The 23,528-nt window shown below is 38.2% G+C and overlaps 4 protein-coding genes, 1 long non-coding RNA gene and 1 pseudogene across 7 annotated transcripts; 4 read left to right on the top strand and 2 right to left on the bottom strand.

The window, feature by feature from the left end:
• The first annotated feature begins 289 nt into the window (after nucleotides 1-289).
• LOC104757444 (subtilisin-like protease SBT2.1) lies at nucleotides 290-4,455 on the top strand. Its single transcript, XM_010480182.3, has 10 exons — nucleotides 290-911; nucleotides 1,215-1,347; nucleotides 1,441-1,838; nucleotides 1,913-2,008; nucleotides 2,086-2,158; nucleotides 2,254-2,536; nucleotides 2,627-2,952; nucleotides 3,038-3,308; nucleotides 3,395-3,676; nucleotides 3,833-4,455. Exons 1-10 carry the CDS (start codon nucleotides 691-693, stop codon nucleotides 4,252-4,254), a joined length of 2,505 nt encoding a protein of 834 aa, XP_010478484.2. The 5' UTR covers nucleotides 290-690; the 3' UTR covers nucleotides 4,255-4,455.
• LOC104757443 (RNA polymerase I-specific transcription initiation factor rrn3) lies at nucleotides 4,455-8,603 on the top strand. Of its 2 annotated transcripts, none has more exons than XM_010480179.2 (16): nucleotides 4,455-4,862; nucleotides 5,040-5,159; nucleotides 5,247-5,327; nucleotides 5,410-5,481; nucleotides 5,582-5,653; nucleotides 5,753-5,965; nucleotides 6,058-6,174; nucleotides 6,254-6,358; nucleotides 6,485-6,610; nucleotides 6,708-6,776; nucleotides 6,883-6,989; nucleotides 7,092-7,175; nucleotides 7,276-7,363; nucleotides 7,536-7,649; nucleotides 7,752-7,918; nucleotides 8,218-8,603. In XM_010480179.2, the coding sequence occupies exons 2-16, from the start codon at nucleotides 5,043-5,045 to the stop codon at nucleotides 8,477-8,479; spliced, it is 1,794 nt and encodes a 597-aa protein (XP_010478481.1). In that variant the 5' UTR covers nucleotides 4,455-4,862; nucleotides 5,040-5,042; the 3' UTR covers nucleotides 8,480-8,603. The 2 variants fall into 2 exon arrangements, with proteins under 2 accessions (XP_010478481.1, XP_010478483.1); XM_010480181.3 differs by having other exon boundaries at nucleotides 4,619-4,862; nucleotides 5,037-5,159.
• A 205-nt stretch (nucleotides 8,604-8,808) lies between these two features.
• Nucleotides 8,809-12,554, top strand: LOC104757442 (obg-like ATPase 1). Its single transcript, XM_010480178.3, has 12 exons — nucleotides 8,809-9,093; nucleotides 9,467-9,634; nucleotides 9,756-9,879; nucleotides 10,042-10,133; nucleotides 10,300-10,398; nucleotides 10,498-10,611; nucleotides 10,895-10,959; nucleotides 11,103-11,219; nucleotides 11,332-11,407; nucleotides 11,567-11,659; nucleotides 11,987-12,037; nucleotides 12,184-12,554. The coding sequence occupies exons 1-12, from the start codon at nucleotides 9,007-9,009 to the stop codon at nucleotides 12,280-12,282; spliced, it is 1,185 nt and encodes a 394-aa protein (XP_010478480.1). The 5' UTR covers nucleotides 8,809-9,006; the 3' UTR covers nucleotides 12,283-12,554.
• An 88-nt stretch (nucleotides 12,555-12,642) lies between these two features.
• LOC104757441 (putative receptor-like protein kinase At1g30570) lies at nucleotides 12,643-16,045 on the bottom strand. Its single transcript, XM_010480177.3, has one exon. The coding sequence runs from the start codon at nucleotides 15,352-15,354 to the stop codon at nucleotides 12,802-12,804; it is 2,553 nt and encodes an 850-aa protein (XP_010478479.1). The 5' UTR covers nucleotides 15,355-16,045; the 3' UTR covers nucleotides 12,643-12,801.
• Nucleotides 16,046-18,252: 2,207 nt separating this feature from the next.
• LOC104757439 (putative glycerol-3-phosphate transporter 3 pseudogene) lies at nucleotides 18,253-20,153 on the bottom strand (annotated as a pseudogene). The gene is made up of 2 exons (XR_015587613.1): nucleotides 20,049-20,153; nucleotides 18,253-19,949 (listed from the first exon to the last, which is right to left on the bottom strand). The product of XR_015587613.1 is annotated as a putative glycerol-3-phosphate transporter 3 pseudogene (transcript).
• A 732-nt stretch (nucleotides 20,154-20,885) lies between these two features.
• Nucleotides 20,886-22,628, top strand: LOC104757438 (uncharacterized). The gene is made up of 2 exons (XR_762429.3): nucleotides 20,886-21,662; nucleotides 22,114-22,628. It is a non-coding gene; the product is annotated as an uncharacterized LOC104757438 (long non-coding RNA).
• Nucleotides 22,629-23,528: the final 900 nt, after the last annotated feature.

Genomic DNA, 23,528 nt, shown 5'->3' with positions numbered 1-23,528 from the left:
TAAAAGATAAAAGACAAACCAAAGAATTTTAGGTACCAAAAGACTCAAACTTTTTAGATATGAACACTTTCACTTGTTTTATAACCCATTAAGCAGGACATCAAAACGCAACCTTTTGATTAATGGTAGTACAATTGTGCAAATCAACAAGAAGTGGGGTTTTGGAATTTGTTTTTTTTCTGCTACTTATGTGTATGTGTGCCAAATAAATGAATATATCTATAATTGTTTCATATAAAAACACTTGAGAATGATGAATATTGAAGGGGCCAAAAATGAAATAAAAGACAACAAAGATGATCATTATATATTAGTATAGTAAAGGGTGCTATACAGATGCATTATAAAGCATAAACACACTTGGAAACAATAAGAAACTACAAGTGAGAAGAAGTTAAATTAAAAGTCTTCCACCGATCTTTGCAGTTTGCATTAATAATAAAAACATTCAGAAACCGAGAACCGCTTTTTTCTTCTTTCTTCCAGCCTAAAGTACTCTGAGACCATTGTACTCTCTAAAACCCTCTTCTTAACTCTCTCTCTCTCTCTCTCTCTCTCTCTCTCTTCTTCCTTCTTTGCTTCTTCTGAGATACGCTTCTGCTACTCTACTATACTCCCATGGAGCTCTAATGGGTCTCTGCAATTTCCACTTTTTCCCACTTTTCTTCTGAGAATTTCAGCTCAAGAGTAATGGATGCGTCTTATCTAGTGCGTTTCGTGTTTCTGCTCTGTTTGGTTTCGTCCTCCGTGTTCTGTCTGGATGACTCTGACCAAAACGCAACCGCTTCTTCTGCTGTTTACATTGTCACTCTCAAGGACCGTCCATCTGTTCATTTCCCCGGCAGAGAATCGACGAGTAGCTCCAATCAAAGCCTTACCACTTGTTCTTCATCCCAAAATTACAGAACATTGTATGTAAAAAAAAAGTTACCTTTCTCTTCAAAGTTTCAATTTTTATCAAAATTTCGTGGAATCGCTTGATTTTTTTTGCGGGAGGGTTTGGTCTTTTTTGTTTTGTTTTTACTAATCTTCATAGTCCGACATATGTTGAAAATTCGTCAATTTTGGGTCCCAGATTACTTGTCTCTTTATGTCTTTGGTCTTTTTCCTGAAAGTCTCAAACGGATATAAAGGCATGCTTGTTGAATTTGTGCTCCAAGTTGAAACCTTTATGCTCTAATTGATGATCCTAATCTCTTTGTTTATACATATAGGAACCGAAGTGCTTCTATTATTAGAGTTCATGATTCGTTGTTGAGAAAAGTATTGAGAAATGAGAATTATCTTAAGCTGTACAGTTACCACTATCTCATTAATGGGTTTTCAGCTGTTCTTACCCAAAAACAGGTACTCACATTGTCTTACAAACAGTATATGAATGTCTAAATGTTCATTGTTTTGAGCTCATGAGTTTCCAAACCGGGTTCTTTTCTTCTTTAGGCGGATAGACTTGCGGCTAGGGAAGAAGTGGACAATGTGGTTTTGGATTTTTCGGTTGAGAAAGCAACTACTCATACACCACAGTTCTTAGGTTTGCCTCGTGGAGCTTGGCTTCGTGATGGAGGTTATGAGTATGCAGGGGAAGGAGTAGTTATAGGGTTTATTGATACTGGAATTGATCCCACTCATCCTAGTTTTAGTGACAAAATCCTGGGGCATACATATACGGTTCCTCCTCGGTTTACTGGCGTCTGTGAAGTTACCAGTGGTTTCCCTCCCGGTTCTTGCAATAGGAAACTCATTGGAGCACGCCATTTCGCTGAGTCTGCTCTCAGTAGAGGTGTCTTGAATTCAACTCAGGACGATGCTTCACCATTTGATGGTGAAGGACATGGCACGTAAGTGTATATAAACCACTCAAATGCTAATTAACTACTAAATGGTTAAGTCTGATATTGGTTGATTTGTTCAGGCACACAGCTTCTGTTGCAGCTGGTAATCATGGGATCCCGGTGGTAGTTGCCGGTCATCACCTTGGGAATGCCAGTGGGATGGCTCCTCGTGCTCAGTAAGTCGATACCACAAAATGATATTCACTTTGGAGACAACTCGTTGAAAATTGAAGTCTTGTCTTTTCTTGTTTAGTATTGCTGTCTACAAGGCATTGTATAAGAGGTTTGGAGGATTTGCTGCAGATATCATTGCAGCCATAGATCAGGTAACTAAACTAAATATGGTACCTTTGTAAGACAAACTTTGATGAGGCGTTTTTTAGATATATTTGACATGGTTATGGATGTTTTCTTTTTGCAGGCCGCTCAAGATGGAGTTGACATAATAAACCTATCAATCACACCAAATAGACGTCCTCCTGGTATTGCTACATTCTTCAACCCGATCGATATGGCATTGTTTTCAGCTGTGAAAGCTGGGATCTTTGTAGTGCAAGCAGCTGGAAACACAGGACCAGCTCCTAAGACCATGTCTTCCTTCAGTCCATGGATCTTTACAGTAGGAGCTACATCTCATGATAGAGTATATACTAACTCGATAATCCTTGGAAATAATGTCACTGTTCCTGGAGTTGGACTCGCATGTAAGCCAATCCATCGTTGTTTATAGCTTTGCTTCTTCTTTCTTGATATCCTCCTCGACTTGACCTTACCGTTTCTCATGTTATTATTAGCTGGTACAAGAACAATGCACAAACTTATATTAGCTACACATGCGCTTAGCAATGGTACAACTGTTATGGATGCTATATATGTTGGGGAATGCCAAGATTCAAGTAGCTTCGATCAGAAGCTGGTGCAGGGAAAGATCCTCGTCTGCAGTTATACTGTCCGATTCATATTAGGTGTCTCAACCATTAAACAAGCCTTAATAACAGCTAAGAACTTAACAGCAGCAGGCCTTGTCTTCTATATAGATCCTTCCGCCACTGGTTTTCAGATGACTTCAACTCCAATGGATATCCCGGGAATTCTAATCTCCTCTCCTCAAGATTCTCAGGTATAATCAAAATCTTTAACTGCGAAGTAGTCTATTACACTCTGAACAGGATTGTAACTTACTTCTTCCTATTGTCTACATGCAGGCTTTACTACGGTACTACAATTCTTCTCTGGTGAGGGAAAATGGTTCAGGCAAAATTGTTGGATCTGCGTCAGCTGCGAGAATTGTTGGTGGCATGAAGCCTACCTATGGCATTACAGCTCCTAAGGTCATGTACTTCTCTGCTAGGGGACCTGACCCAGAAGATGATTCTTTCGTTGATGCTGATATAATGAAACCCAATATAGTAGCTCCCGGAAACGCTATATGGGGCGCTTGGAGTCCTCTCGGCATTGGTACAACTGATTTCCAAGGTACACATATTCTCATTTCTCCTTATAACATTTCCCATTCTGTGTTTCTACTAGTCTTTTTGAGCTCTTATATTGGCAATATCTAGGTGAGCGTTTCGCTATGGAATCAGGGACAAGCATGTCTGCTCCTCATGTAACAGGTATTGCGGCGCTCATCAAGCAGAAGTTCCCACATTTCACTCCTGCAGCCATTGCATCCGCACTTTCAACAACAGCTTCTCTATCAGACAGAAAGGGTCAGCATATAATGGCACAACGCACTGTCTTAAACCCTGACATTAGTCAGTCCCCTGCAACACCTTTTGATATGGGTAGCGGATTCGTCAATGCAACTGCAGCTCTTGACCCTGGTTTGATTTTCGACATAGGTAAATGCTTTCTTTAACCCCCAATGCTCAGTTTTTTTTTTTGCTTTACCTTGAGCATATAGAAAAGGAGTGACGTTTTCACATAATAAGTTTTAAACAAACTCAATTAAATAATATGAGATCAACAACTGATATGAAGTGTTGCTGCAAATGTAGGTTACAATGAATACATGAAGTTTCTTTGTGGCATCAACGGATCATCTCCGGTTGTTCTGAACTACACTGGTGAAAGCTGCTCGGCGTACAACTCCTCCCTCGCAGCCTCTGACCTGAACCTACCTTCAGTCACAATAGCTAAGCTCGTTGGTACTCGAACAGTCCTAAGATGGGTCACTAATATTGCAACCACGGCTACAAACGAAACATATAAAGTCGGTTGGAAGGCACCGGACTCAGTCTCCGTTAAGGTCTCACCTGCCAAGTTTACAATCGGAAACGGGCAGACACGGGTCTTGACTGTTGTCCTTGGAGCGATGAAGAATGTTTCAATGGCGAGTTTTGGGAGAATTGGCCTGTTTGGAGATAGAGGTCATGTTGTTAACATTCCGGTTGCAGTCATCTACAAGATTGCTGTCTGAAAAATAGGTTGTTATATGCAGAGTTTTTTTTTTTTTTTAGTGTGATGATGAAACAAACTTGAAAGAGTTGATATTGTTTTGGAGATTAGTTAATGTATGTTTTTGTGCATTGCTTGAAAAGCGTTAGAGAGATTTTGTAGTTTGTAAATGTGTTTGGAATGATGAAGTTTGTTGAATTAAATCTAATCCACTCTTTTGATTCTTGTTTCTCCGATTTGACTTTGATCGTTATGGGTTAGTACCAAGATCGAGTCCTAGACAGGCGGACCTTTCTTGTTGAATCTTGAGCTTTGTTTCCGGGAGTAACAAACACTGAATATAAAAGTCAAATACAAATACACGGGGTATTTTCGTCATTAGCTTTAAGTATATAAAGAAGAGTTAAAGGTTATTTCGAGGGTTTAGCGGATCCATCGAACTTGTCTATTTGTTCTTCCTCTGCCTCCTTAGCCCACACAGAGAAGACGTTGGAGAATCACACAAGCTTAACCCTCTAACGTTTTCGAGGGTTCGTATAAATTTTTGAAATTTTGGCGAAATTTGCTATCTTCTGGTACCTGAGGCTGCATAGCTAAAGTGAAGCAGAGCGAGTACAATTGATCATCGTTGTGAGTTGTCTAAACTTTTTTTTTTTATAGTGGAATTTGGTTTTCGATTTCAACACCATGCGTTCGTTTCCTGGCTTAGAAGCAAATTGTTAGGATTCGTTATTCCCCATTTGAAAAAATCTATTTTACTTTTCTACTCTGCGTATTGTGATGGATTGTTATGTTCATCATTAGTAGATAATGGGAGCACAAGCAGTTCTGAGTGTTCCTTTCTGCTCAAATCCTGTGGAAAACACTGAATATAGTGACACACAGTTGGTGCATGCCGTTAGAAAAGCGCTTGCATCTGTCCAAAATGTGAGTATTGCAGATCTTCCAAGCACACAAAAGTATATATATGCGTGTTTGTGTTCTTTAAAAGTGTTTTCTTTTCTCAAAATTCAGGGGGATACCGACCATTATACTCAGCTTATTGGAATGATGTACCCTAAATATTCTGATTTCGATGCAGTGGTGCAGCTTGAGGTGTGTTCCTTTTCCCTCCCTCATTATGACAATCAATTCTTGTTTTGAGTTTGTCGTTGCTAAAAATATCTTCGTTTTGCAGACACTCTTGAAAGTTCTATCAGGATCTGTTGCTTGCATAGATGTAGTTCATCATAGAGATCTTCTTTCTACTGTAAGTTCCTTTTTTTGCATGAGCTTATAGTTGAATCCATATAATTTTAATCGTTGTTTGATACAGATCCTCTGAATTTAATCCCATTTATTGTGATTAGATTTTTACAATGAGCTTGTGGAATCATAGACCTAACGTTATGGATGCATTGGTGGACCTAATCATATCACTGGTACACAGCTCAGCAGCTACCCTTCATTTCAATGAATATATATATATAATCTAGTTGAAGAGATTAACATTTTGTGCTTTTGTTGTTTCCCATCATTAGGCCGTTACTAGTGGGAAATATCTGGACCTTTGTTTGAATATGCTCGTAAGTAATTTCATTCCACCTCCTTCTGTGACGGATGAAAAGAAGGAGGAAGTTCATTTGCGGGTGCATGAAGCCCTTCACAAGATTTCTTATCTAATTCCTCTTGCTCCCTCGAAATTAGCGCCTATACTTGCGCAGAGAATGCCTAAAATTCACATTAAGGACTCTGTAAGCTCTTTTGTTTTGGGTTAAAATATAGACAATGTAACAGTGAGTTTATATCGTCGGTTAAAATTGAGAAATATCTTATTTTCTTGTAGTTTATAGTGACATTGACATATGTGGATAACCTGTTGAAGTTGGAGAATAGCCCACTCGGAAAAGTTGTTGGCAGCATGATTTTTATGGTGGTGATGGAGAGGTTGCGAGATTTGGATGTAAGTAGATGTAAATTTGTCTATACAAATGTAGGCAGTAAGTTAAGTGAGTGAATGATATGCTAAAGCATCTTTGTAGTTGGAAATTGGATCGGATGATATTCTCCAAGATGACTCTAATAGAGGCATGTTTGATATGGAACTTGAATATGCAGTTGAAAGCACTATGAATGAAGGAGACGAGGTATTTTTTGCTATCTATGCAGAGTTGCTAGATTACAAGATGCCATTTTTTTAACTGTGAAATGTTGGACATGACCTCTGCTTTCCTGGTGAAGCCATCATTTATAAATTTGATACTTTTTTACAGTTTCAACTAGGGGCTTTATATCAATATACTTCACATGGAAATGTAGTCTCTGATCTGTTGGACAAATTGATGGTCCGATCTTTTAAACATCTCAAATTTTGTCAAAACTCTGGTCGGTTGGATGAGGTATGGCACCAAATGGTACTTCATCAACATATTTTTTTCTTTCCTTTGTGGTAGATTAATTAATCCTTTGGTGGTTCTGTTTTTCATTTTGACGTAGGTTTTTGAAATCCTCTTTGAGTCGTTTGAGAACTATATTCTGAACACGTGCAAAACAAAATTTTCACAGGTAGGAATCAAAGCTATCACCTTACATACTATAAAGTTCGTCATTGTAGGCTTTGTAGCACTCTAGTTGATTCTCGGCATTAGACTCACTTTACTTACATCTGCAGTTTCTGATGTTCTATGCGTGCTCGCTAGATCCTGAAAATTGTGGTGTAAAATTTGCCAGTAAGCTGTTGGAGATATATCTCTCCAGCAACACAACTCGACTTAATAGGCGAGTTCATCTTATTCTTTGTGGTAAAGATTACTCTGCATGATAATACTCTTTCTAATCACCACTTGTTTATGCTTTTGTTTTCTCCCTGTACTTTAACAGGATGAGTGCAGTGTCTTATCTAGCTAGCTACTTGTCTCGTGGAAAGTTTTTGCCTCCTTCTTTTGTTGCTAGCATGTTGAAAAGGTACAAAGAGAGATTGTTAAAACCGGAAAAAATATAATTGTTTGATCTGATTCAAGTTTCACTTTGTTGTAACATAGTTTCACTTTTGCTGAAATCCTAGATTGGTGGACGAGTGTGCGGAATATTGCAGAACATGCAACGATGGTATGAAGCCAAAAGCACACCAAGTGTTCTATTCTGGATGTCAGGTATAATTCAAGTTTAAGACCATCTAATGACTTTTTATTCCATAAGAAATCTTCTGTTTTATTATTGACGTCTCTAGTTACTAATCCTTTTTAATATTCTTACCCTTACCAGAAGCTTATCGGCGTTTGGAATCATGTATAACTTAAAGTTGTTACTTTTCTGTGATTGTAGGCAATCTTGTATGTCCTATGTTTCCGTATGAGATCCATCCTGGACATTCCTCGCTTTCAGTCGCTGCTTACACCATTGGAGTCGATTTTATGTCACAAACTAAACCCATTGATGGTGACTAACGCTTAATGATTTTCTTGTCATAGCTCAACTGTTATTTTAAGTGGTCTTAACTCCCATGCATTAAGCTGAACCTTTCGTTTTGTTTGTGAACAGGTGTGCCTTCCGTCTGTAGTTTCCGAGTTCCTTAAACAAGCGAAAACTGGTGGTCTGTTTGTTGTCTCAGAAGCCTTCAATTTCGATGACCTACAGGAGTCTGAACTCTCTCGTGCTTTTGGTGGCTTTGAAAGGCTTGACCCGTGCTTGTTGAAAAAGTCTAGCAGGTTTACTCTCTTTACTCTTAGATATATTTTTCTCTTCCGAAGTAAATGCAAATCAATATGAGAATCTTATACAAGTTTCTTGACTCACTGGATGAATTTGATGCAAATTCTACTGCATATATCTTAATTGCAGTCTTTAAATGACATTAGTTGTCAAACAAATGATAGAATTGAAAAATACTAAAGTCATTGAAAACTATGTTTCTATATGATAAAATGTCTGATGAATCAAAGTAGTTGCATTACATGCATAGGTTTTACTCTCTTTCTCACACGTTTTATCTTGTCAATTCTTGAAGCTTAATCTCCCCGCACTTCAACTTATGGTCAGAGGTGAAAACGACTTATTACGACGATGATGAGGTCGTAGTGAATGAAGATGCAGAGACAGAGACTGCAGAGACTGAGGAGGACTGCGACGATGTCGATGACGTTGAACATGATAAGGAGGAGATGTCTATAACTCCTAAATACTCTTTCATGCGAGAAACAGAGAGGCTCTTAAAGATGCCTTCAAGAATCAGACCATCCACTAGTCCTCCTGAATCCTTCTTAATCTAGTGGAGAGAAGAGGGAATGCAATTTTGCAAATTAGGTTTCTTATTACAATCTCTTATAGTTAATGTGATGTGCTTTTGTAGGAAAATTTTGAATGACATATCTATGAAGTAAAAATTGACTCAAACTAATTCAATCTTTTGATACGGTTACCTAACTTAATTTGGTTTAATTATAAGCTGAAATGGCCATTTAACTTAATTTGGTTTTGGGTTCAATTTGGTTTACTTTTGTCCACAATCGGTTAATTATAGAAGCTAGCTCTTAATTTTTGTAAATGTCACGCAATTGGTTCGAGTTAAACCGGGAAGTGTCCCGCAATGGTTCGAGGTAAACCGGGAAATGTCTCTCCGATTTAGACCGGTCAGTGAACCAGCTGACCCAGTCTCCACTTTAACCTCACTACCTCTCTTCTCAGCATCGGCGTCTCTTGTAGCTTTCTTCTACTTTGTTTAATTCAGCAAAAACCCTAAGAGAATCTATCTCTCAGCTCCGCTTCACTTTCAAGCTCGACACTTTTTGGGAAAAAGATGCCTCCGAAAGCCAAAGCTAAAGAAGCAGGTCCCGTAGAGAGGCCTATTCTTGGCCGTTTCTCTTCTCACCTCAAGATCGGAATTGTAAATTCTTCATCTCTCTCTCTCTTCATCTTTGCTTTTTTTTTTCTTCTTTAGAATCCAAGTTGATTCATTTCGAATGGTGAATAGATGATTTGCTAATCGCAATACTTTTTTATCCATAAAAAGTGTGTTTTTGATTTCTTCTGAGTTTTGCTTGGTGGAGATCTATTAACTCATACAGAGGAGTGATGCATGAGTATATTGTTAGTTTCGTTGTGTCTGTCACTGTGCTCTTGTAGAAACTGCTTCTTTGATACAGTGATTAAGTTTGATTGTAGAATTCATGGTTGATATGATGATGATGATGATGTTGAGAATCATGGCTTGTAACTCACCATGGGCTTTTTCTTTTTGTGTTTGTGGCATCGTACAGGTTGGATTGCCAAATGTTGGGAAATCTACTCTTTTCAACACGCTTACAAAGCTTTCAATTCCAGCTGAGAATTTCCCCTTTTGTACCATTGAGCCTAATGAGGCACGTGTGAATATCCCTGATGAGAGGTTCGATTGGCTTTGCCAAACGTTAAAGCCAAAGAGTGAGGTAAGTTTTGTAGCTTTAGTTCATGACTTGCTGTTAGGCAAGAGATTTTACTACCTGAATTTACTCCCATGAATGGGGCATGTTGTTCAAGCTGACTTCTGTCTATTGTGAATACCTCCAGGTTCCAGCTTTCTTGGAAATTCATGACATTGCTGGGCTTGTTAGAGGAGCTCATGAAGGACAGGGACTTGGAAACAACTTCTTGTCCCATATTCGTGCTGTTGATGGAATCTTTCACGTTTTACGTATGAGTCTATCCTTCTTTTTCTTTCTTTCTCCTAGTGCCAACTTTGTTTTTAGTTTGATGCATGGTTGAAATTAGACTGCACATGCTGCTTCTGCTGTATTGAGCTCCTGAAGGAGAGAGACTGGTTAAAAACTTTTGTATTTTTTTCTTCTCTATGCAGGTGCTTTTGAAGATGCTGATATTATCCATGTCGATGATATCGTTGATCCCGTTAGAGATTTGGAGACCATTACTGAAGAGTTGCGGCTAAAGGTAAATCAAATCTCTTAACAGATATTGACTGGGATATCTCCGAACTCGTGAAATCCATTTTGCGTGTATTAATGCAGTTGTCTATAGTTTGTATCAGTTGGATCTTGTTATTCATTACATCCATTTTTGTTTTGGTTTCATACTGAATTCTTTGGTGGGACTTTAGGATATTGAATTCGTTGGAAAGAAGATTGATGATGTCGAGAAGAGCATGAAGAGGAGCAATGATAAGCAGCTAAAAATAGAACTTGAGCTCTTGCAAAAGGTATGCTTATGACTTGACAACCATGCAGTCTTGTTCTGTGAATGTTACTGGTGATTGATTATTTATTGGCCGAAAAATGACTGTATCTCTCTGGTATAGGTAAAAGCTTGGCTGGAAGATGGAAAAGATGTCCGTTTTGGGGACTGGAAAACAGCTGATATCGAGATTTTGAACACTTTTCAATTGCTTTCTGCTAAGCCCGTTGTTTACTTGGTGAGTAGTCTTGAATCTTGATCTCTTTCTGTAACTGTCGTTTCTATTTTTTGCTTCTTTTTGATATCTAAGTCGGCAATTTTGTTCCAACAAATTTTTTTGGGTCAGTTTGCAAAATGTAAAGGCATACTGTCTATTTTTTGTACTGTTTGCTTGCAAATTAACCAAAATGTATTCATTAACCTTTGCTGATCCTTATGTTTTCATGTTTGTTTCAACTAAATGTCTCATAGAGGCAAGTTGTTTGTTGTGATAACTGATTGCTCTCGAATTTGAATTACAGATTAATATGAATGAGAGAGACTACCAGAGGAAGAAAAACAAGTTCTTGCCGAAGATTCATGCCTGGTACTTATATATATCCCTTCACAAACTTTGTTAAAACATTCTTTCCCCTCTGTTGCTGCAAAAGTTTCTTTATGGCGGTGTGCTGACACGTTTACTTACCTTAATATACTTTCTCTAACTAAATATGCTTCATCGTCATGTAGGGTTCAAGAACACGGTGGTGATACTATGATTCCTTTCAGTGGTGTTTTTGAAAGGACTCTTGCTGATATGCCCCCAGATGAAGCAGCAAAGTATTGCGAGGAGAACAAACTGCAAAGGTTAGTAATAAAAGAATGTCATAGCCTTCCTGCAAAGGAATAGTTGCTCCTGAAAAAGATTTTCTTCATGAACCTGTTAATTTGAATCTAATAGTCATTGCTGCGGTTACAGTGCTCTTCCCAGGATCATCAAAACTGGATTTTCAGCCATTAACCTCATATATTTCTTTACAGCAGGGCCTGATGAGGTATTAACAATTCCACTTTACTAGTAACTTACTTGGCTTCACCCCATACTGTTATGAGCTATCTGATAGTGTATGGTCAGTGTAAAGTGTCAAGTAAGATATATTTGCTGGAATTTGATTGTTTATAAATACATCTATCAATGATATTTTGATTTTCAGGTGAAGTGCTGGCAAATCCGACGGCAGTCAAAGGCTCCACAAGCTGCAGGGGCCATTCATACTGATTTTGAGAGAGGATTTATTTGTGCTGAGGTTTGCCTTCTCGTTTCTCTTGAATCTTGGTCAATTCACTATTTGATATCCCTTTCCCTCGGTTTTTTGATGATTCGTTCTGTTAAATAGTTTATATATTCTTTATTATGTTTTCCCCGACATAAACAAGGCTTGCATATTCTCATATTCATCTTTGTATTGATTTACTAGTAATTGTTTGGATCTATTTAGGCCTGTAGATATCAAAGCAGAATCCTAATACAAACCATATATAGATTCATCACTTTCAGAAACCAATCAATTGTTTACCTGATTTGTCTAGTTTGAAATTCGATGTGATTTATTCCATTATTGTTAATTTCACAGGTCATGAAATTCGAGGATCTCAAGGAACTCGGCAATGAACCTGCTGTCAAGGTACTTGTCTATGATTCCCTTTCCTTTAAAAACAGACATGATATAATCCTCGTTGAAAATGGCATTGTTAAATTAATCGCTTGCTGAAGAAAATTCTCTATGGTTCACTGTATTGTTCTGATTTACAATCCTTTCAACTAATGCAGGCTGCAGGAAAGTACAGACAGGAGGGGAAAACATATGTTGTTCAGGACGGCGATATCATTTTCTTCAAGTTCAATGTTTCTGGTGGTGGGAAGAAATGAGACCCATCTGTCTACCTATTCGCGGTGTTCTCTCTGGATCTGAAAGCTTTATCCAGTTCCGAGAAAGGAACCGAACTGTATTTTCTGTTCTGAAAGTTACAGTTTTTGAGTGGCTTTAGCAAACAAAAAAACTATTTTGTAACTCTTGTTCGGTTGTTCCTTTTACTTTTCAGCTTAGCTAAGACATATGTTTTACCTTGAGACAGAGTATTAAGCCTACTACTATATCGTTTACAACTCTTTCCAATAAGTTTTTCTCCACTTTTTCAAAACTTTCTGTGATATGTATCTTCTGTTGATCATACAAACCAGTCTATCATCGCTCAAGTTCAGAGACTAAATGGAAACAAATGGAGAAAATGAGAAACAAAATCAATACCTTAAAGAATAATTATATTTGCAAATGTCACGATATTACAAGCTCCATTACTAAGAGCTCATGAATAGAAAGATCATATAACAAATTAAAACAAAAGAACAAAAGAATTATTTTGGCGTTGGTCAAACCAATTGCTTCCTCTACGCTAAGTTGTGAAGAGTTGATCCTGTTTGGCTCTTTTCAGTTTCTGAGGAATCTTGAATGGAAGAAGCAGGAAGAGTAAAGCTCTCTGGCGTTTCTTCTAAAGCTTGGCTGCTCGAAAACGAGTTTTCTCCATTCTGTTTGCGCAGCCAAGCTTCATGAAGCTGCAAAACATACTCCAAGCTCCACAAAACTTCTCCCATCATTGGCCTGTTCTTCCCTTCATCTGCTAAGCACTTCTCTGCTATCTCCCCATACTTCTCCAACGACTCAGGACTATAGATTCCCCTCAGATTCGGGTCGATGATGGACTCGAGAGATCTCTGTTTTTGCCAGCTTAAAGCCCATTCGGCAAGGTTGATCTGGTCTTTAGGCAAAGTCGGGTTTATAACAGCTCTAGCACAAACAGCTTCGAACAACACAACACCAAAAGAGTAAACATCTGACTTCTCTGTTAACTGTTGCCTTCTAAAGTACTCAGGATCAAGATACCCGAAACTTCCTTTCACAGCTGTACTGACATGAGTATGGTCCATGGACGGTCCAGCTTTCGACAGCCCAAAATCAGACATCTTTGCCACAAAGTTCTCGTCTAGTAGTATGTTTGTTGTTTTAACATCTCTGTGGATGATTCCTCTCTCAGAACCTGTGTGAAGGTAATGCAATCCTCGCGCAGAGCCTATACAAGCTTCAAGACGTTGCTTCCATGATAACGGAGGAAGATTGCTTCCAAATAGATGACTCCTCAGAGTTCCATTTGCCATGTATTCATAAACCAAGATCATCTCATTGTGCTCATCGCAGAACCCGATCAAAGACACAAGATGCCTATGCCTAAGTCTTGAAAGCATCACGATTTCAGTTTCAAATTCAGCAAGTCCTTGCTGAGAATGTGGGGTGGCTCGTTTTATAGCTATGAGAGTTCCATCTTCAAGCTCTCCTCTGTAGACCTTACCAAACCCTCCAACTCCAATAGCTAAACCATCATCAAAGTTCTTGGTAGCTGCACGAATCTCAGCTAGTGTAAACTTCCTACCCATTGTAGATGCCGCAAGTGTGTTCAGTCTCAGCGAGCCTCCCGTTGCTTTGGCGTTTGCAGTACTGTTATTAACATGCAAGAACAATGGACGCCACCCGGGAGGATTGTTTTTGGACTCATTTGCTTTGTTTCGCCTTTTCTTGCAGAAACATACTACCAAGATTCCCAAGAACATGACAAAGATGATAGTTGCTACACCAGCACCAACACTGATCCAAATAATCCTCATCTTTGAGTCATCTACCGAGTGACCAGTCGAATCAAACCTAATGAGATGAGCAAGATTCCCATTTTTGCTGAGCTTGAATATCTCAAGACCACTTAAAAGAGCATCAGTGCCAGAAGCACCAACAGATGTGTCAGGTCCGAGTTGAATCCAGAGAATGTCGTTCTTAGAGGAGACCGGATCAAAGTAATCTTGATAAATACCTTTGTTCTTCCCTCCCGCATGAGCAAATATATCAAAGTTACCAGCAGCCGTCTGGTTGTTTATGTATATCCTAAATATCCTCTGGTTCTGCTTATCAACAACCAGCTCGCAGAAATGAAGCCTCACCAAGTAGTCAAAATTAGGATCCACTTCAAATTTCCAAGATATGTTGAACCGTTTCTCCAAGACTTCAGTGTTCGTCATCGTCCTAGCAGTTTCATAAACAAGAAGAGGAGCCACAGGCGATTCATTAGGAAAAGCATAAGTGATATTTGAGCTGTTCTTGACATCTACACCAGCGTTCTCAATCACCATGTAGCTTGAATCTGTTTCCCATGTTCTATATAGCTTAAGATCTTGGCTTGGACCTAGCTTTGGACCACCAACGTTTAGCCTATACATAGTCTCTATCCCTCGTCCTCCCAAGCCAAGCTCCACTTCGCTTCCACCCACTTTAGTAACTGTTTCCTTGAAAAGCTTATCATCAACAGGAACTATCTCAATAGCATTGACAAAACCGAAAGACCCTTTCTGCGGTAAGAAACTTAAAACCAGTTTCCCCTGTCCGATAGGTAAAAGAAACTCTTTAACCAAGGAAGTGGCAGTAGCATTGTGACTAGAGCTTTGCAAGATTAGATTTTTATGCGCGATTTCTCCAGGGATGTTGATGTCACGCATTAGTCTCAGACCATCTGCATAGACGCTGAAGGAAGACTCATTCACATTGTGGTTCTCAATGGCGAAAGGGCTGAAATGGAGCCTGACAAAGTAATTCCCATGAGTTATACCTTCAAATGTATAGTTTAACACAGACTCGAACACAAGAGCAGTCTTATATAACTCAGAACTTGGTTTCGAAGTGGATGCAGCAGTAGTAGTAGTAGCATCAAATCCTTGCAAGGTCAAACTCTTGTTGGGAGATAAATCACCAACCCATGTTCTTCCATCTACTTCGGTTGTAGTATTTGAGCCACAATTTACAAGGAAACTCTTGGACTGAGCTTCTCCATAGGCAACAACACAAGTGAAGACTATTAACACACATATAACAAGTTCCAGAACTTTTTTCCTTAGCTTCGACATAGCCACCACTCAAAGAACCCTAAAATCACCCTTAAAATCGATCACAGCTACTGAATCTTACACCAAGAGACAATGATGTTCAACTATAGGTATGCAAAACCACTATCTAGCTCCTCCAGGAAACAAGGATTCCCCAAATGATACTCTAGCTCCTCCAGGAAACAGGGATTTCCCAAATGATGCTCTGTCTCAAGAGGACCAAAACGAGTCTCTCAAAAGCAGAAACTTGCAGCTTTTTTTGGCAAATCAATTTAAAAAATGCTGAAAATTTCTTGACAAGAAGGCAATGCAAAGGTAAACAAAACAAACCAAAGATTTCAACTTTTGTTGTGCCCCTTTTGCAGTAAGCAATCAAATAAGCTACTAGATCTGAAACACAGCCTACCAAAAAGAGAAAGAGAGTCCACAATAAGAAGTTTAAAGAAGAACAGAACAAAGTAAGAATCTTTAAGTGGAAAAAAGAAAAAAAAAACCAAATGGAGATGGAATCAAACGCAGGAAATGAGAAAGCCCAAGAAGAACACAAAGATGCTGGTTTGAACAAAAGAGGCAAATTCTTTTTGAGGGAGAAAGAAAGATGGAAAGCTGATATAGCGTTGTTATCTGGACAAAGAAGAAATGATGAACATGGGTTGTTTTGTTGGAACAGATTGGAAAATGAGAAAGAAAGAATAAACCTTTCTTTGAATATTTGTTTAAAAAAAAATATATATATATATATATATATATTTATAAGGGCAAGTGATTCTCTTCTTTTTATTATATATCCTCTGATGATCATAATTAATTAAAGTGATTTGTGTGTGCTGCTTCTTGTTTGTTTGTTTGTTTCATTTACCAAAGAGGAGGTTAAGTACGAAGAACCGCATCACCACCATTCCTCCTCTCTTTGAAGTTGATAACACTCATGTGCCAAACATTAAAAAAGAAAAACACTCATAGTAATAGTTGTTAATAACAACTACTATAATTCAGTAGCTATTACAAACTACCATTCTATTTGCCTACCAAAAACTAACATTCTATTTGACTCGAAATTTTTAAAATTTTAACGTACATTTTTCTACGTTTGAAATAACAGGAAAAAAAATATATAGTATAAATAGAGGACATGGAATAATTATCAAGTTGGCAAAAGATAAAATTTTATAAATACAATAATAAGACAATTTGGTTATTTATTTAACTATATTAGTTTTTTTCTCTCATCATTACTTATGAAGATAACTTATTGATTAGGAATTTGATTATAGTTATGTTGGAACAACATGTGACAAAACCAGAAGTTCACCAAAAAAAAAAAGTGTTACAATTGAAAAACTATTACCAAAAACAAAATCAGTCTTCTTCTCACAATATGCCAAAAATACAACACTTGAGTTTTATTTTTCCAAAAATCATACAAAAGTTTTATTTTCCAAAAATACCATAAACACAAAAAACTGATTTTTCATTAGATATTTTTTTTTTTTTTTAGGCTTGGGTTAACAAATTTAAATTTAGGGTACAGTTTAAACACAAAAAACTGTATCATTCAGCAAAATTACTTAAAAAATAAATTAAAAAAAGTCTTTAGAAAACTTTTCTTAAAAAATAGAAAAGAAAAAGAAAGAAAGAAGAGAAAGAGACAAAAGATAAGAGCGGTGGGCTAAGATAATAGGTGGGGGGAAGGGGAAGTGGGTCACATGCACCTGTCCGGTTGATCATCAGCACTCATTAATAAGGTCTTAACTTCAAATTCCAGTTTTACCCTTTCTTAAACCTTCGCTTGCGTCTAGACACAGTGAGGTCCTTTTTGTATTTTTCGATATGGTTTTGGTCTCCGTACCGTCCCTAGAAGTACACTAAAAACATTTGTTCACATATCATATTCAGACAAATCACAAATCTCTCTGTACATTTTTTATTTTTGTTTTTCATTACAACATTATCTTGCTTGTTTGTTTGTCCCACTATTTTTATTTTCTTTTTATGGCTCATCCATCATATGATATATATTAGTAGTATTTTCACAAAGTTTCATTTTTATATTTGTAGGGATCGTTGGATTAGAGAGATATTTCAAAATAATTGAACCGAAGTAACCAGAGTTGCAAGTTTGGAGCCTTGAGAGAGGATAGGAATTTTTGCTTGTCTAATCTTTAACATAATCCAGAATGAGTTTGGAATAAAGCCCATTTAAGATTGTACTCCCATATTGAGATGGAAAGATTCTAGTTGTCCCAACTCCAAGTTTGTTACAAGATAGATATAGTGTCAAAAAGAGCTAATTCTACAAGACTATTAATAGTATTTGATACATATAGGAAGAAGCAGAGATATTCTTCGAAACCATAATAGAGAGAAGACTCGAGATTACTCTCTCTGAAATACTCTCTTAACCTCTTACGTGAGATATACGAAATATCTGGATAATGCCCCAAGGCTACATTTGAAAAGATGAGACAGCTAAGCTAGGTTTCTCTAACCTGTTCAGCTCCATGTCAAGTGTTAACTCTATATATACTATCACTCTATTACTCTATTTTTTTTTTATATACTATTACTCTATTAGCTCGGAACTCAAAATATGGTCGAATAGATTCTGCGTCACCGGGTGAGGTGGAGGAGATCAAGAAAGTAGAGCCCGGACCCAGTAATCTCATAGCAAACAACGTTTTGAGAGTATATGCTCATGTATCATATAGAACATATGAACATAGATGAGATGGAGAGAAGTATATGAAAGAGCTTGATGGAAACAAACTAAAAGAAGATTGCATGCATGTCAATATGCATTGCAATTGGCTTTTATGCATGTTTGGGTTCCAAGATCTTTATCGTTTTCACAAAGATTATTCTATACAATAGATAACTTCTACAAAACGTTATCCTTTTTGTGTTTACGTCACACAGACAAACCAAGAAGCTAGATTGTTTTCATTCAAACCTTAAAATGAGAATACAATTATGACAAAAGAACAAAGTCATGTAAGGGTACAAGTCAGATTGAAAAACAATAGAAACAAAAAAAAAGAGAATACAAATTTCATATGAGGACATCAATGGGAGGTCTTGACGCAGAAGCAACATCAACTTCATCTTCCTCAGATGATCCATACAACAAAGTTTTCACTTCTCCTATAATAAGGGTAGTGAGCAACAATCCAGAGATCAAAGCCGCAGTCATCAACATGTAAAACACAGCATCCCAGCTAACCGCAGCGATGTAACCTGTAAGAACTGGTCCAATCGCTGCACCAACTGACCCTGTTCCATCTATAATAGCAGTGACTGTAGCTAAAGCCCTTGCATTGCCTTTAAGCGATTTGTGAGTACCGAGATCAGCTGCAACCGCGGTTGTGATGAGAGCGTAAGGTCCATTAACAAATAATCCAGCTACGAACATGAGGATGATATTGATTGTCATTGAGACATGACCGTAGATTCTGTAGAGAAACAGAGCTGGGATAGTTAAGTAGATGAATCCTCCGGCTGTAATTGCTCTGCCGTCGAGCTGATCAGAGAAATATCCAGCTAAGATTCCTCCAACAACGCCTCCAACATCGAAGAGTGTCGATAAGTTGCCAGATGTCTCTTGTGACAAATGTTCTCCTCCTATCTCAGTCTGGCTTACGTAGAAAGGAAGCCAATAGAGGAAAGTGTAAGAGACCAATTTGGTGAAGAAGAGACAGAATGCGAAAGGAGCAACACCAGGGATTTTCCAAGCGGCTAAGAACCCGACGGCTCTTCTATCGAATCCGGTACTAATCATCCTAGAGCTTAAGAAACTCTCAGTGATGGTGTCACCGAGTCTCATTGTGGAATCAACTTCAGTACCATCTCTCTCAGCTTCAACAGCAGGAGGGTTCACAGGCAAGAATAGGTAAACCACAATGCCAAGAAACGTAATGAGCAGAGCCGGACCAACAAAAGACCATCCCCAACCAAATTTCAAAAGCCCTGTCGCAATTAAAGACCCTATGATGTTCCCAATTGATGTATGAGCACTCCATATACCCATGATAACACCTCTTCTCTTCTTATCAAACCAGTTCCCTAAAACCGCCACCACGCAAGGCCATCCAATAGACTGAAACCACCCTGCTAATGTCTGAATCGCAAGGAAGTAGTAGAAGCTATGGATATTTGCCCAAAAAGCGAATCCAAACATAGCGGTACACACTCCTGTCCCGACCATACCTATTGTTAGAAACGTCCTGAGGTCCAAACGATCACCCAAATGACCGGCTACAAACATTCCAACGGCATAAACAGAGAGGAAAGCCAAATCGATTTGTCCAAGCAACGCTGTTCCATCTGGACCATCGAAAGGAGCCCATCCACCATTCTTTGCCCCCTTGGAATGTCCGGTTGGTTGTTCAGAGAGTGTTCCTTTGACGATGCTGTTTGGCTTTCGGGTTGCGTGGAAGGCAATATAAGCGATGAAGGTCAAGACAAAGACCATCCCTTGGTATTGCTTAAAAGAGAGTTTGCCTGAACGCTTGAAACGTTCTAGGAAATGAATACCCGGTGGTTTTACTTCTTCGTAGAGGAACTCAGATGAAGTCCACGACGCCATGTCTTTAGCTTTCTTCTCACGTGACCAACAAAACCTGAACAGAGATCAAGACAACAAAAGTCAAAAAGACAAAAACAAACGAGAATCACTTACAAATATATATATATAGATTCAACACACAAATTCGAATGACCTTTGAAATATGAAGAGAAGAGAAAAGATCTCTCTACTTCTCCCCCTTCTCTCTGTTTTTTGTTGTGCAACTTAATGCTTGGCAAACTTTGGGAAGGGAAAAAGCACTACTTAATAGTTAAAGAACGTGAGAATAACTAACTTAAACTACTTAAATCTCTAAGCTCCTTTGCTGTATTTTTTTATTTGTTTGAGTTTGACTTTTGGCTAAATATGCTTCAATTTACTATCCTCCCACTTTTTCTAGTTTAAACTTCACAACATGTACGCACATACGGTGAAACCATAACTAACCATGGCAGAACAATTCAAATCAAGAATTCAGGTTTATTTGAGATAAACGAAACTATACGTTAGTACAAAGGAATATACCCCCTAAAACTTATATAATTACTCAAGAATAAAGGAAGCAGAGGAACCATATATATAGGTTGAAGAGATGTTCTAAATTATAATCGTTGAATCAGTCCTACAACTACTCTATCTTATAAATTTTGGTTTACTTATTACTCAGCCATTATAATGATTCAAACATGGAAATATTAATGTATATATTTTGACTTTTGTGATTCGTAGATATATGAATTATTATGTAGAATTAAGGTGGATAATGTAGAAAAGAATTTTTGGGATAAGGGCACAAGATAATTAAATCCTTTTATTGAATAAAATGCATAAAAATTACTATGTTTCATAACGAAACTATAGCAAAATAAGGTTTTAGTTGTTTGCTAATCGGTGCATAAATATATACCGGGCCATAAAAGAAAACAATGAAAAACTAAATGGGCCACATAAGCCCATAAGTCCAGTATATGTAAACCCTAGGTCTTGTGTATGGTATTAACCTGTGGAGGACCAAAAAAGTCTCCGCCTGTAGAGAGAGAAAAAGAGAGAGAGAGAGAGGGGGAAAGCGACAAAAAAAAATTCACCGGCGGGAAGAATGGCAGAGGGAACCCCACGAGCGAAGGAGACACTCGTGGAAGATGAGGAGGCTGGGCCTTTGAGATCTGGAGTTTATGCAGAGAGCAGATCCGAACCTGTTCAGTGTACCCATAGCTGCAACTCGGTCAGGTTAGCAAAACCCACACATAACCTCATTGGTCAGGGCATCCCATTGGTCACAGCATGGTTAACTTAGCAAATCCCTCATTGGTCAGAGTATCCCATTTGTCACAGCTTGGTCAACAAAGCAAAACCCACACAGCTCCTCGGTCAAGTTAGCAAAACCCACCCATACCCACATTCTGCAACTCGGTAAAGTTAGCAAAACCCACAAAACCCACCCACATTGGTCAGGCTTGGTCAACAAAGCAAAACCCACACAGCTCCTCGGTCAAGTTAGCAAAACCCACCCATACCCACATTCTGCAACTTGGTAAAGTTAGCAAAACCCACATTGGTCAGGGCATCCCATTTGTCACAGCATGTTTAACTTAGCAAATCCCACGGTCACTGTCACCGTAGTCTAGGTATTTTTACTCACTGTATATATAATAGGTCACAGAGACACATACAGACACACCACAGCCTCCTTCTCTCATTACAACACACCACAGACACACCACAGCCTCCTTCACTCGATCTCACCCATGGATTCAGCAACAACACACAGGTAAGTTTTTCCCTGAATCGATTTTTGTTTCCTTTTTTTTGCTGAATAGTTTCAGCTTGTTTTGCTGAATCCTTGGTCTTGCTGTTTTGCGTGTTAGTTTGTTGCTGTTAGATTTCGTTTGAGAATCGATTTCCTTGTTAGTTTGTTACTGTTTTGCTTGTTTCCCGGTAGTAGTATTAATCGCTCTGTTTTGTTGCTGGCTGAATGTTTTTGGTTTTCGTTTCCTTATTTTGCTGAATCTCGCTCTTAGGTGTTTGTTTCCTTGTTCAATCAGTCTGTTTTTCCTTGTTTTTGCTGTTTCATCAATCTGGTTTTTGCTTTTGCATGTTTCCCGGTAGTAGTATTAATCGCTCTTAGGTGTTTGTTTTCTTAGGTGTTTGTTTCCTTTTCAATCAGTCTGTTTTTCCTTGTTTTTGCTGTTTTCTTAGGTGTTTGTTTTTGCTGTTTCTAGGGTGAACAAGCTGTTGTTAGAGAAAGAGGAGAGGGAGTTGATGTACCTTGCAAGGAAGGAGATGTATGAAAGCGTGGAAGAGATGTTTCCAAAGCCAGGGGAACACTTGCGTAAGCCTCCTTAGGGTGCGAGTGCCTAGGGTGCGAAAGCCTAGGGTGCCAAAGGCTTCTAAGCCAGAGTCTTCAAAAGCTGCTGAGGTACTCGACTGGACTGAGGTGTTGGTATGCCCTCCTCCTGGTAAAATCTTCTCGAGCAAAAAGAAGCTTCGCACTCTCTACCCCGAGTAAGAACAGAGTGAAGATGAAGATGAAGAAGAAGGCAGTGAAGTTTTTCTTATGCATGTTTTTTTCATTTGCAACTTTTCTAAATCTCTTAAAACCTTGACTTGAGATGAGTTGTAGTTTGAGATTTCAGATTTGTTTCTATACATTTATCTCTTTTGGGGGTTGCATGGGGTTCATGGAGCGATTAAACAATGCTGTCTAATTCAAGTATATCACTAGTTCACCACTAAATAACTTGCTAGCTAGAAACTTCTCAAGAGGATGATTGTGATCACCTTGGTAGGTCCTTACGTCGATTTTTTCCCCTACATATTTTACTTGTTAGTCAGTGAAAACAGTTCTTCGTTTGATAAGATTTTTTAATTTGACTCTCTATCTATGGAATCTACTACTCATCTGATAGAAAGAACTATATAGTACCACAAAAGTAGCCTCTGTTTCTGTTAACCAACCAAACAAATCAGAGGAAGATAGAGGAGATATCAAACTCAAATACCCAATATACCTACCAGACTTAACTAAGAATCCTCAACCGAATGGCTCCAAACTTCACATCGCTATAGAAGAATAGACCACATGTCTTTGGAGTCAATAAACGTAACTAAGAAATGGGTGTGTGGAAGACTTGTTAATGTCACAAAAGTAGCCTTACTTCTTCTATTTATCGGACATGCGGTAATGTTATAGTGATTTAGCAAATGATATCATATTTGTTAAATAAATATGTAGCTCTTTGATTACATTACATAGTTGGACCGGTCTAAATGAAACATGTGTATTACTTTTTTAACAGCTTTTACTTGACCGTTCACTTTTATAGTTTTAGCGCGAAATGCTCTGGTCAGATTGGCCCTGTCAAACACAAAAAAAATGTTTTGACATTCACACAATGACGCCAAACGTTTTCTAAATTTATAAATGGTCCAGTAAATGTCTAAATATGATCGTTCACCTAATACTAAACAATCCATTCACAACAAGGAGTCAGTTAGACACAAATCACAAAAGCAAACACAAATCATCGGAATAAACATAAATATCTATGATCTCAAGTTTGTTCTATACATTTTATCTCTTGGGAGATGAGGGCTCAATAGAGCGATTAAAGCATAATAAAATAATTACACCAGT

Source organism: Camelina sativa, chromosome 17 (assembly GCF_030686135.1).
Source record: "Camelina sativa cultivar CO46 ecotype springtype chromosome 17, ASM3068613v1".
Classification (NCBI taxonomy): Eukaryota; Viridiplantae; Streptophyta; class Magnoliopsida; order Brassicales; family Brassicaceae; genus Camelina; species Camelina sativa.
Note: the sequence above shows the minus strand (reverse complement) of the source record. Positions and strands in the feature narration are given on the sequence as shown.

Bases quoted from the DNA above. Each gene is read 5' to 3' on its own strand.
- LOC104757441 (XM_010480177.3), bottom strand. From the start codon at position 15,354: ATGTCGAAGCTAAGGAAAAAAGTTCTGGAACTTGTTATATGTGTGTTA.
- LOC104757443 (XM_010480179.2), top strand. From the start codon at position 5,043: ATGGGAGCACAAGCAGTTCTGAGTGTTCCTTTCTGCTCAAATCCTGTG. The intron at 6,175-6,253 runs GTAAGTAGATGT...GCATCTTTGTAG, and splicing joins AGAGGTTGCGAGATTTGGAT to TTGGAAATTGGATCGGATGA. The intron at 6,990-7,091 runs GCGAGTTCATCT...GTACTTTAACAG, and splicing joins AACACAACTCGACTTAATAG to GATGAGTGCAGTGTCTTATC.
- LOC104757444 (XM_010480182.3), top strand. From the start codon at position 691: ATGGATGCGTCTTATCTAGTGCGTTTCGTGTTTCTGCTCTGTTTGGTT. The intron at 3,309-3,394 runs GTACACATATTC...GGCAATATCTAG, and splicing joins TGGTACAACTGATTTCCAAG to GTGAGCGTTTCGCTATGGAA. The intron at 3,677-3,832 runs GTAAATGCTTTC...CTGCAAATGTAG, and splicing joins TGGTTTGATTTTCGACATAG to GTTACAATGAATACATGAAG.
- LOC104757442 (XM_010480178.3), top strand. From the start codon at position 9,007: ATGCCTCCGAAAGCCAAAGCTAAAGAAGCAGGTCCCGTAGAGAGGCCT. The intron at 10,960-11,102 runs GTACTTATATAT...ATCGTCATGTAG, and splicing joins TTGCCGAAGATTCATGCCTG to GGTTCAAGAACACGGTGGTG. The intron at 11,660-11,986 runs GTTTGCCTTCTC...TTAATTTCACAG, and splicing joins GAGGATTTATTTGTGCTGAG to GTCATGAAATTCGAGGATCT.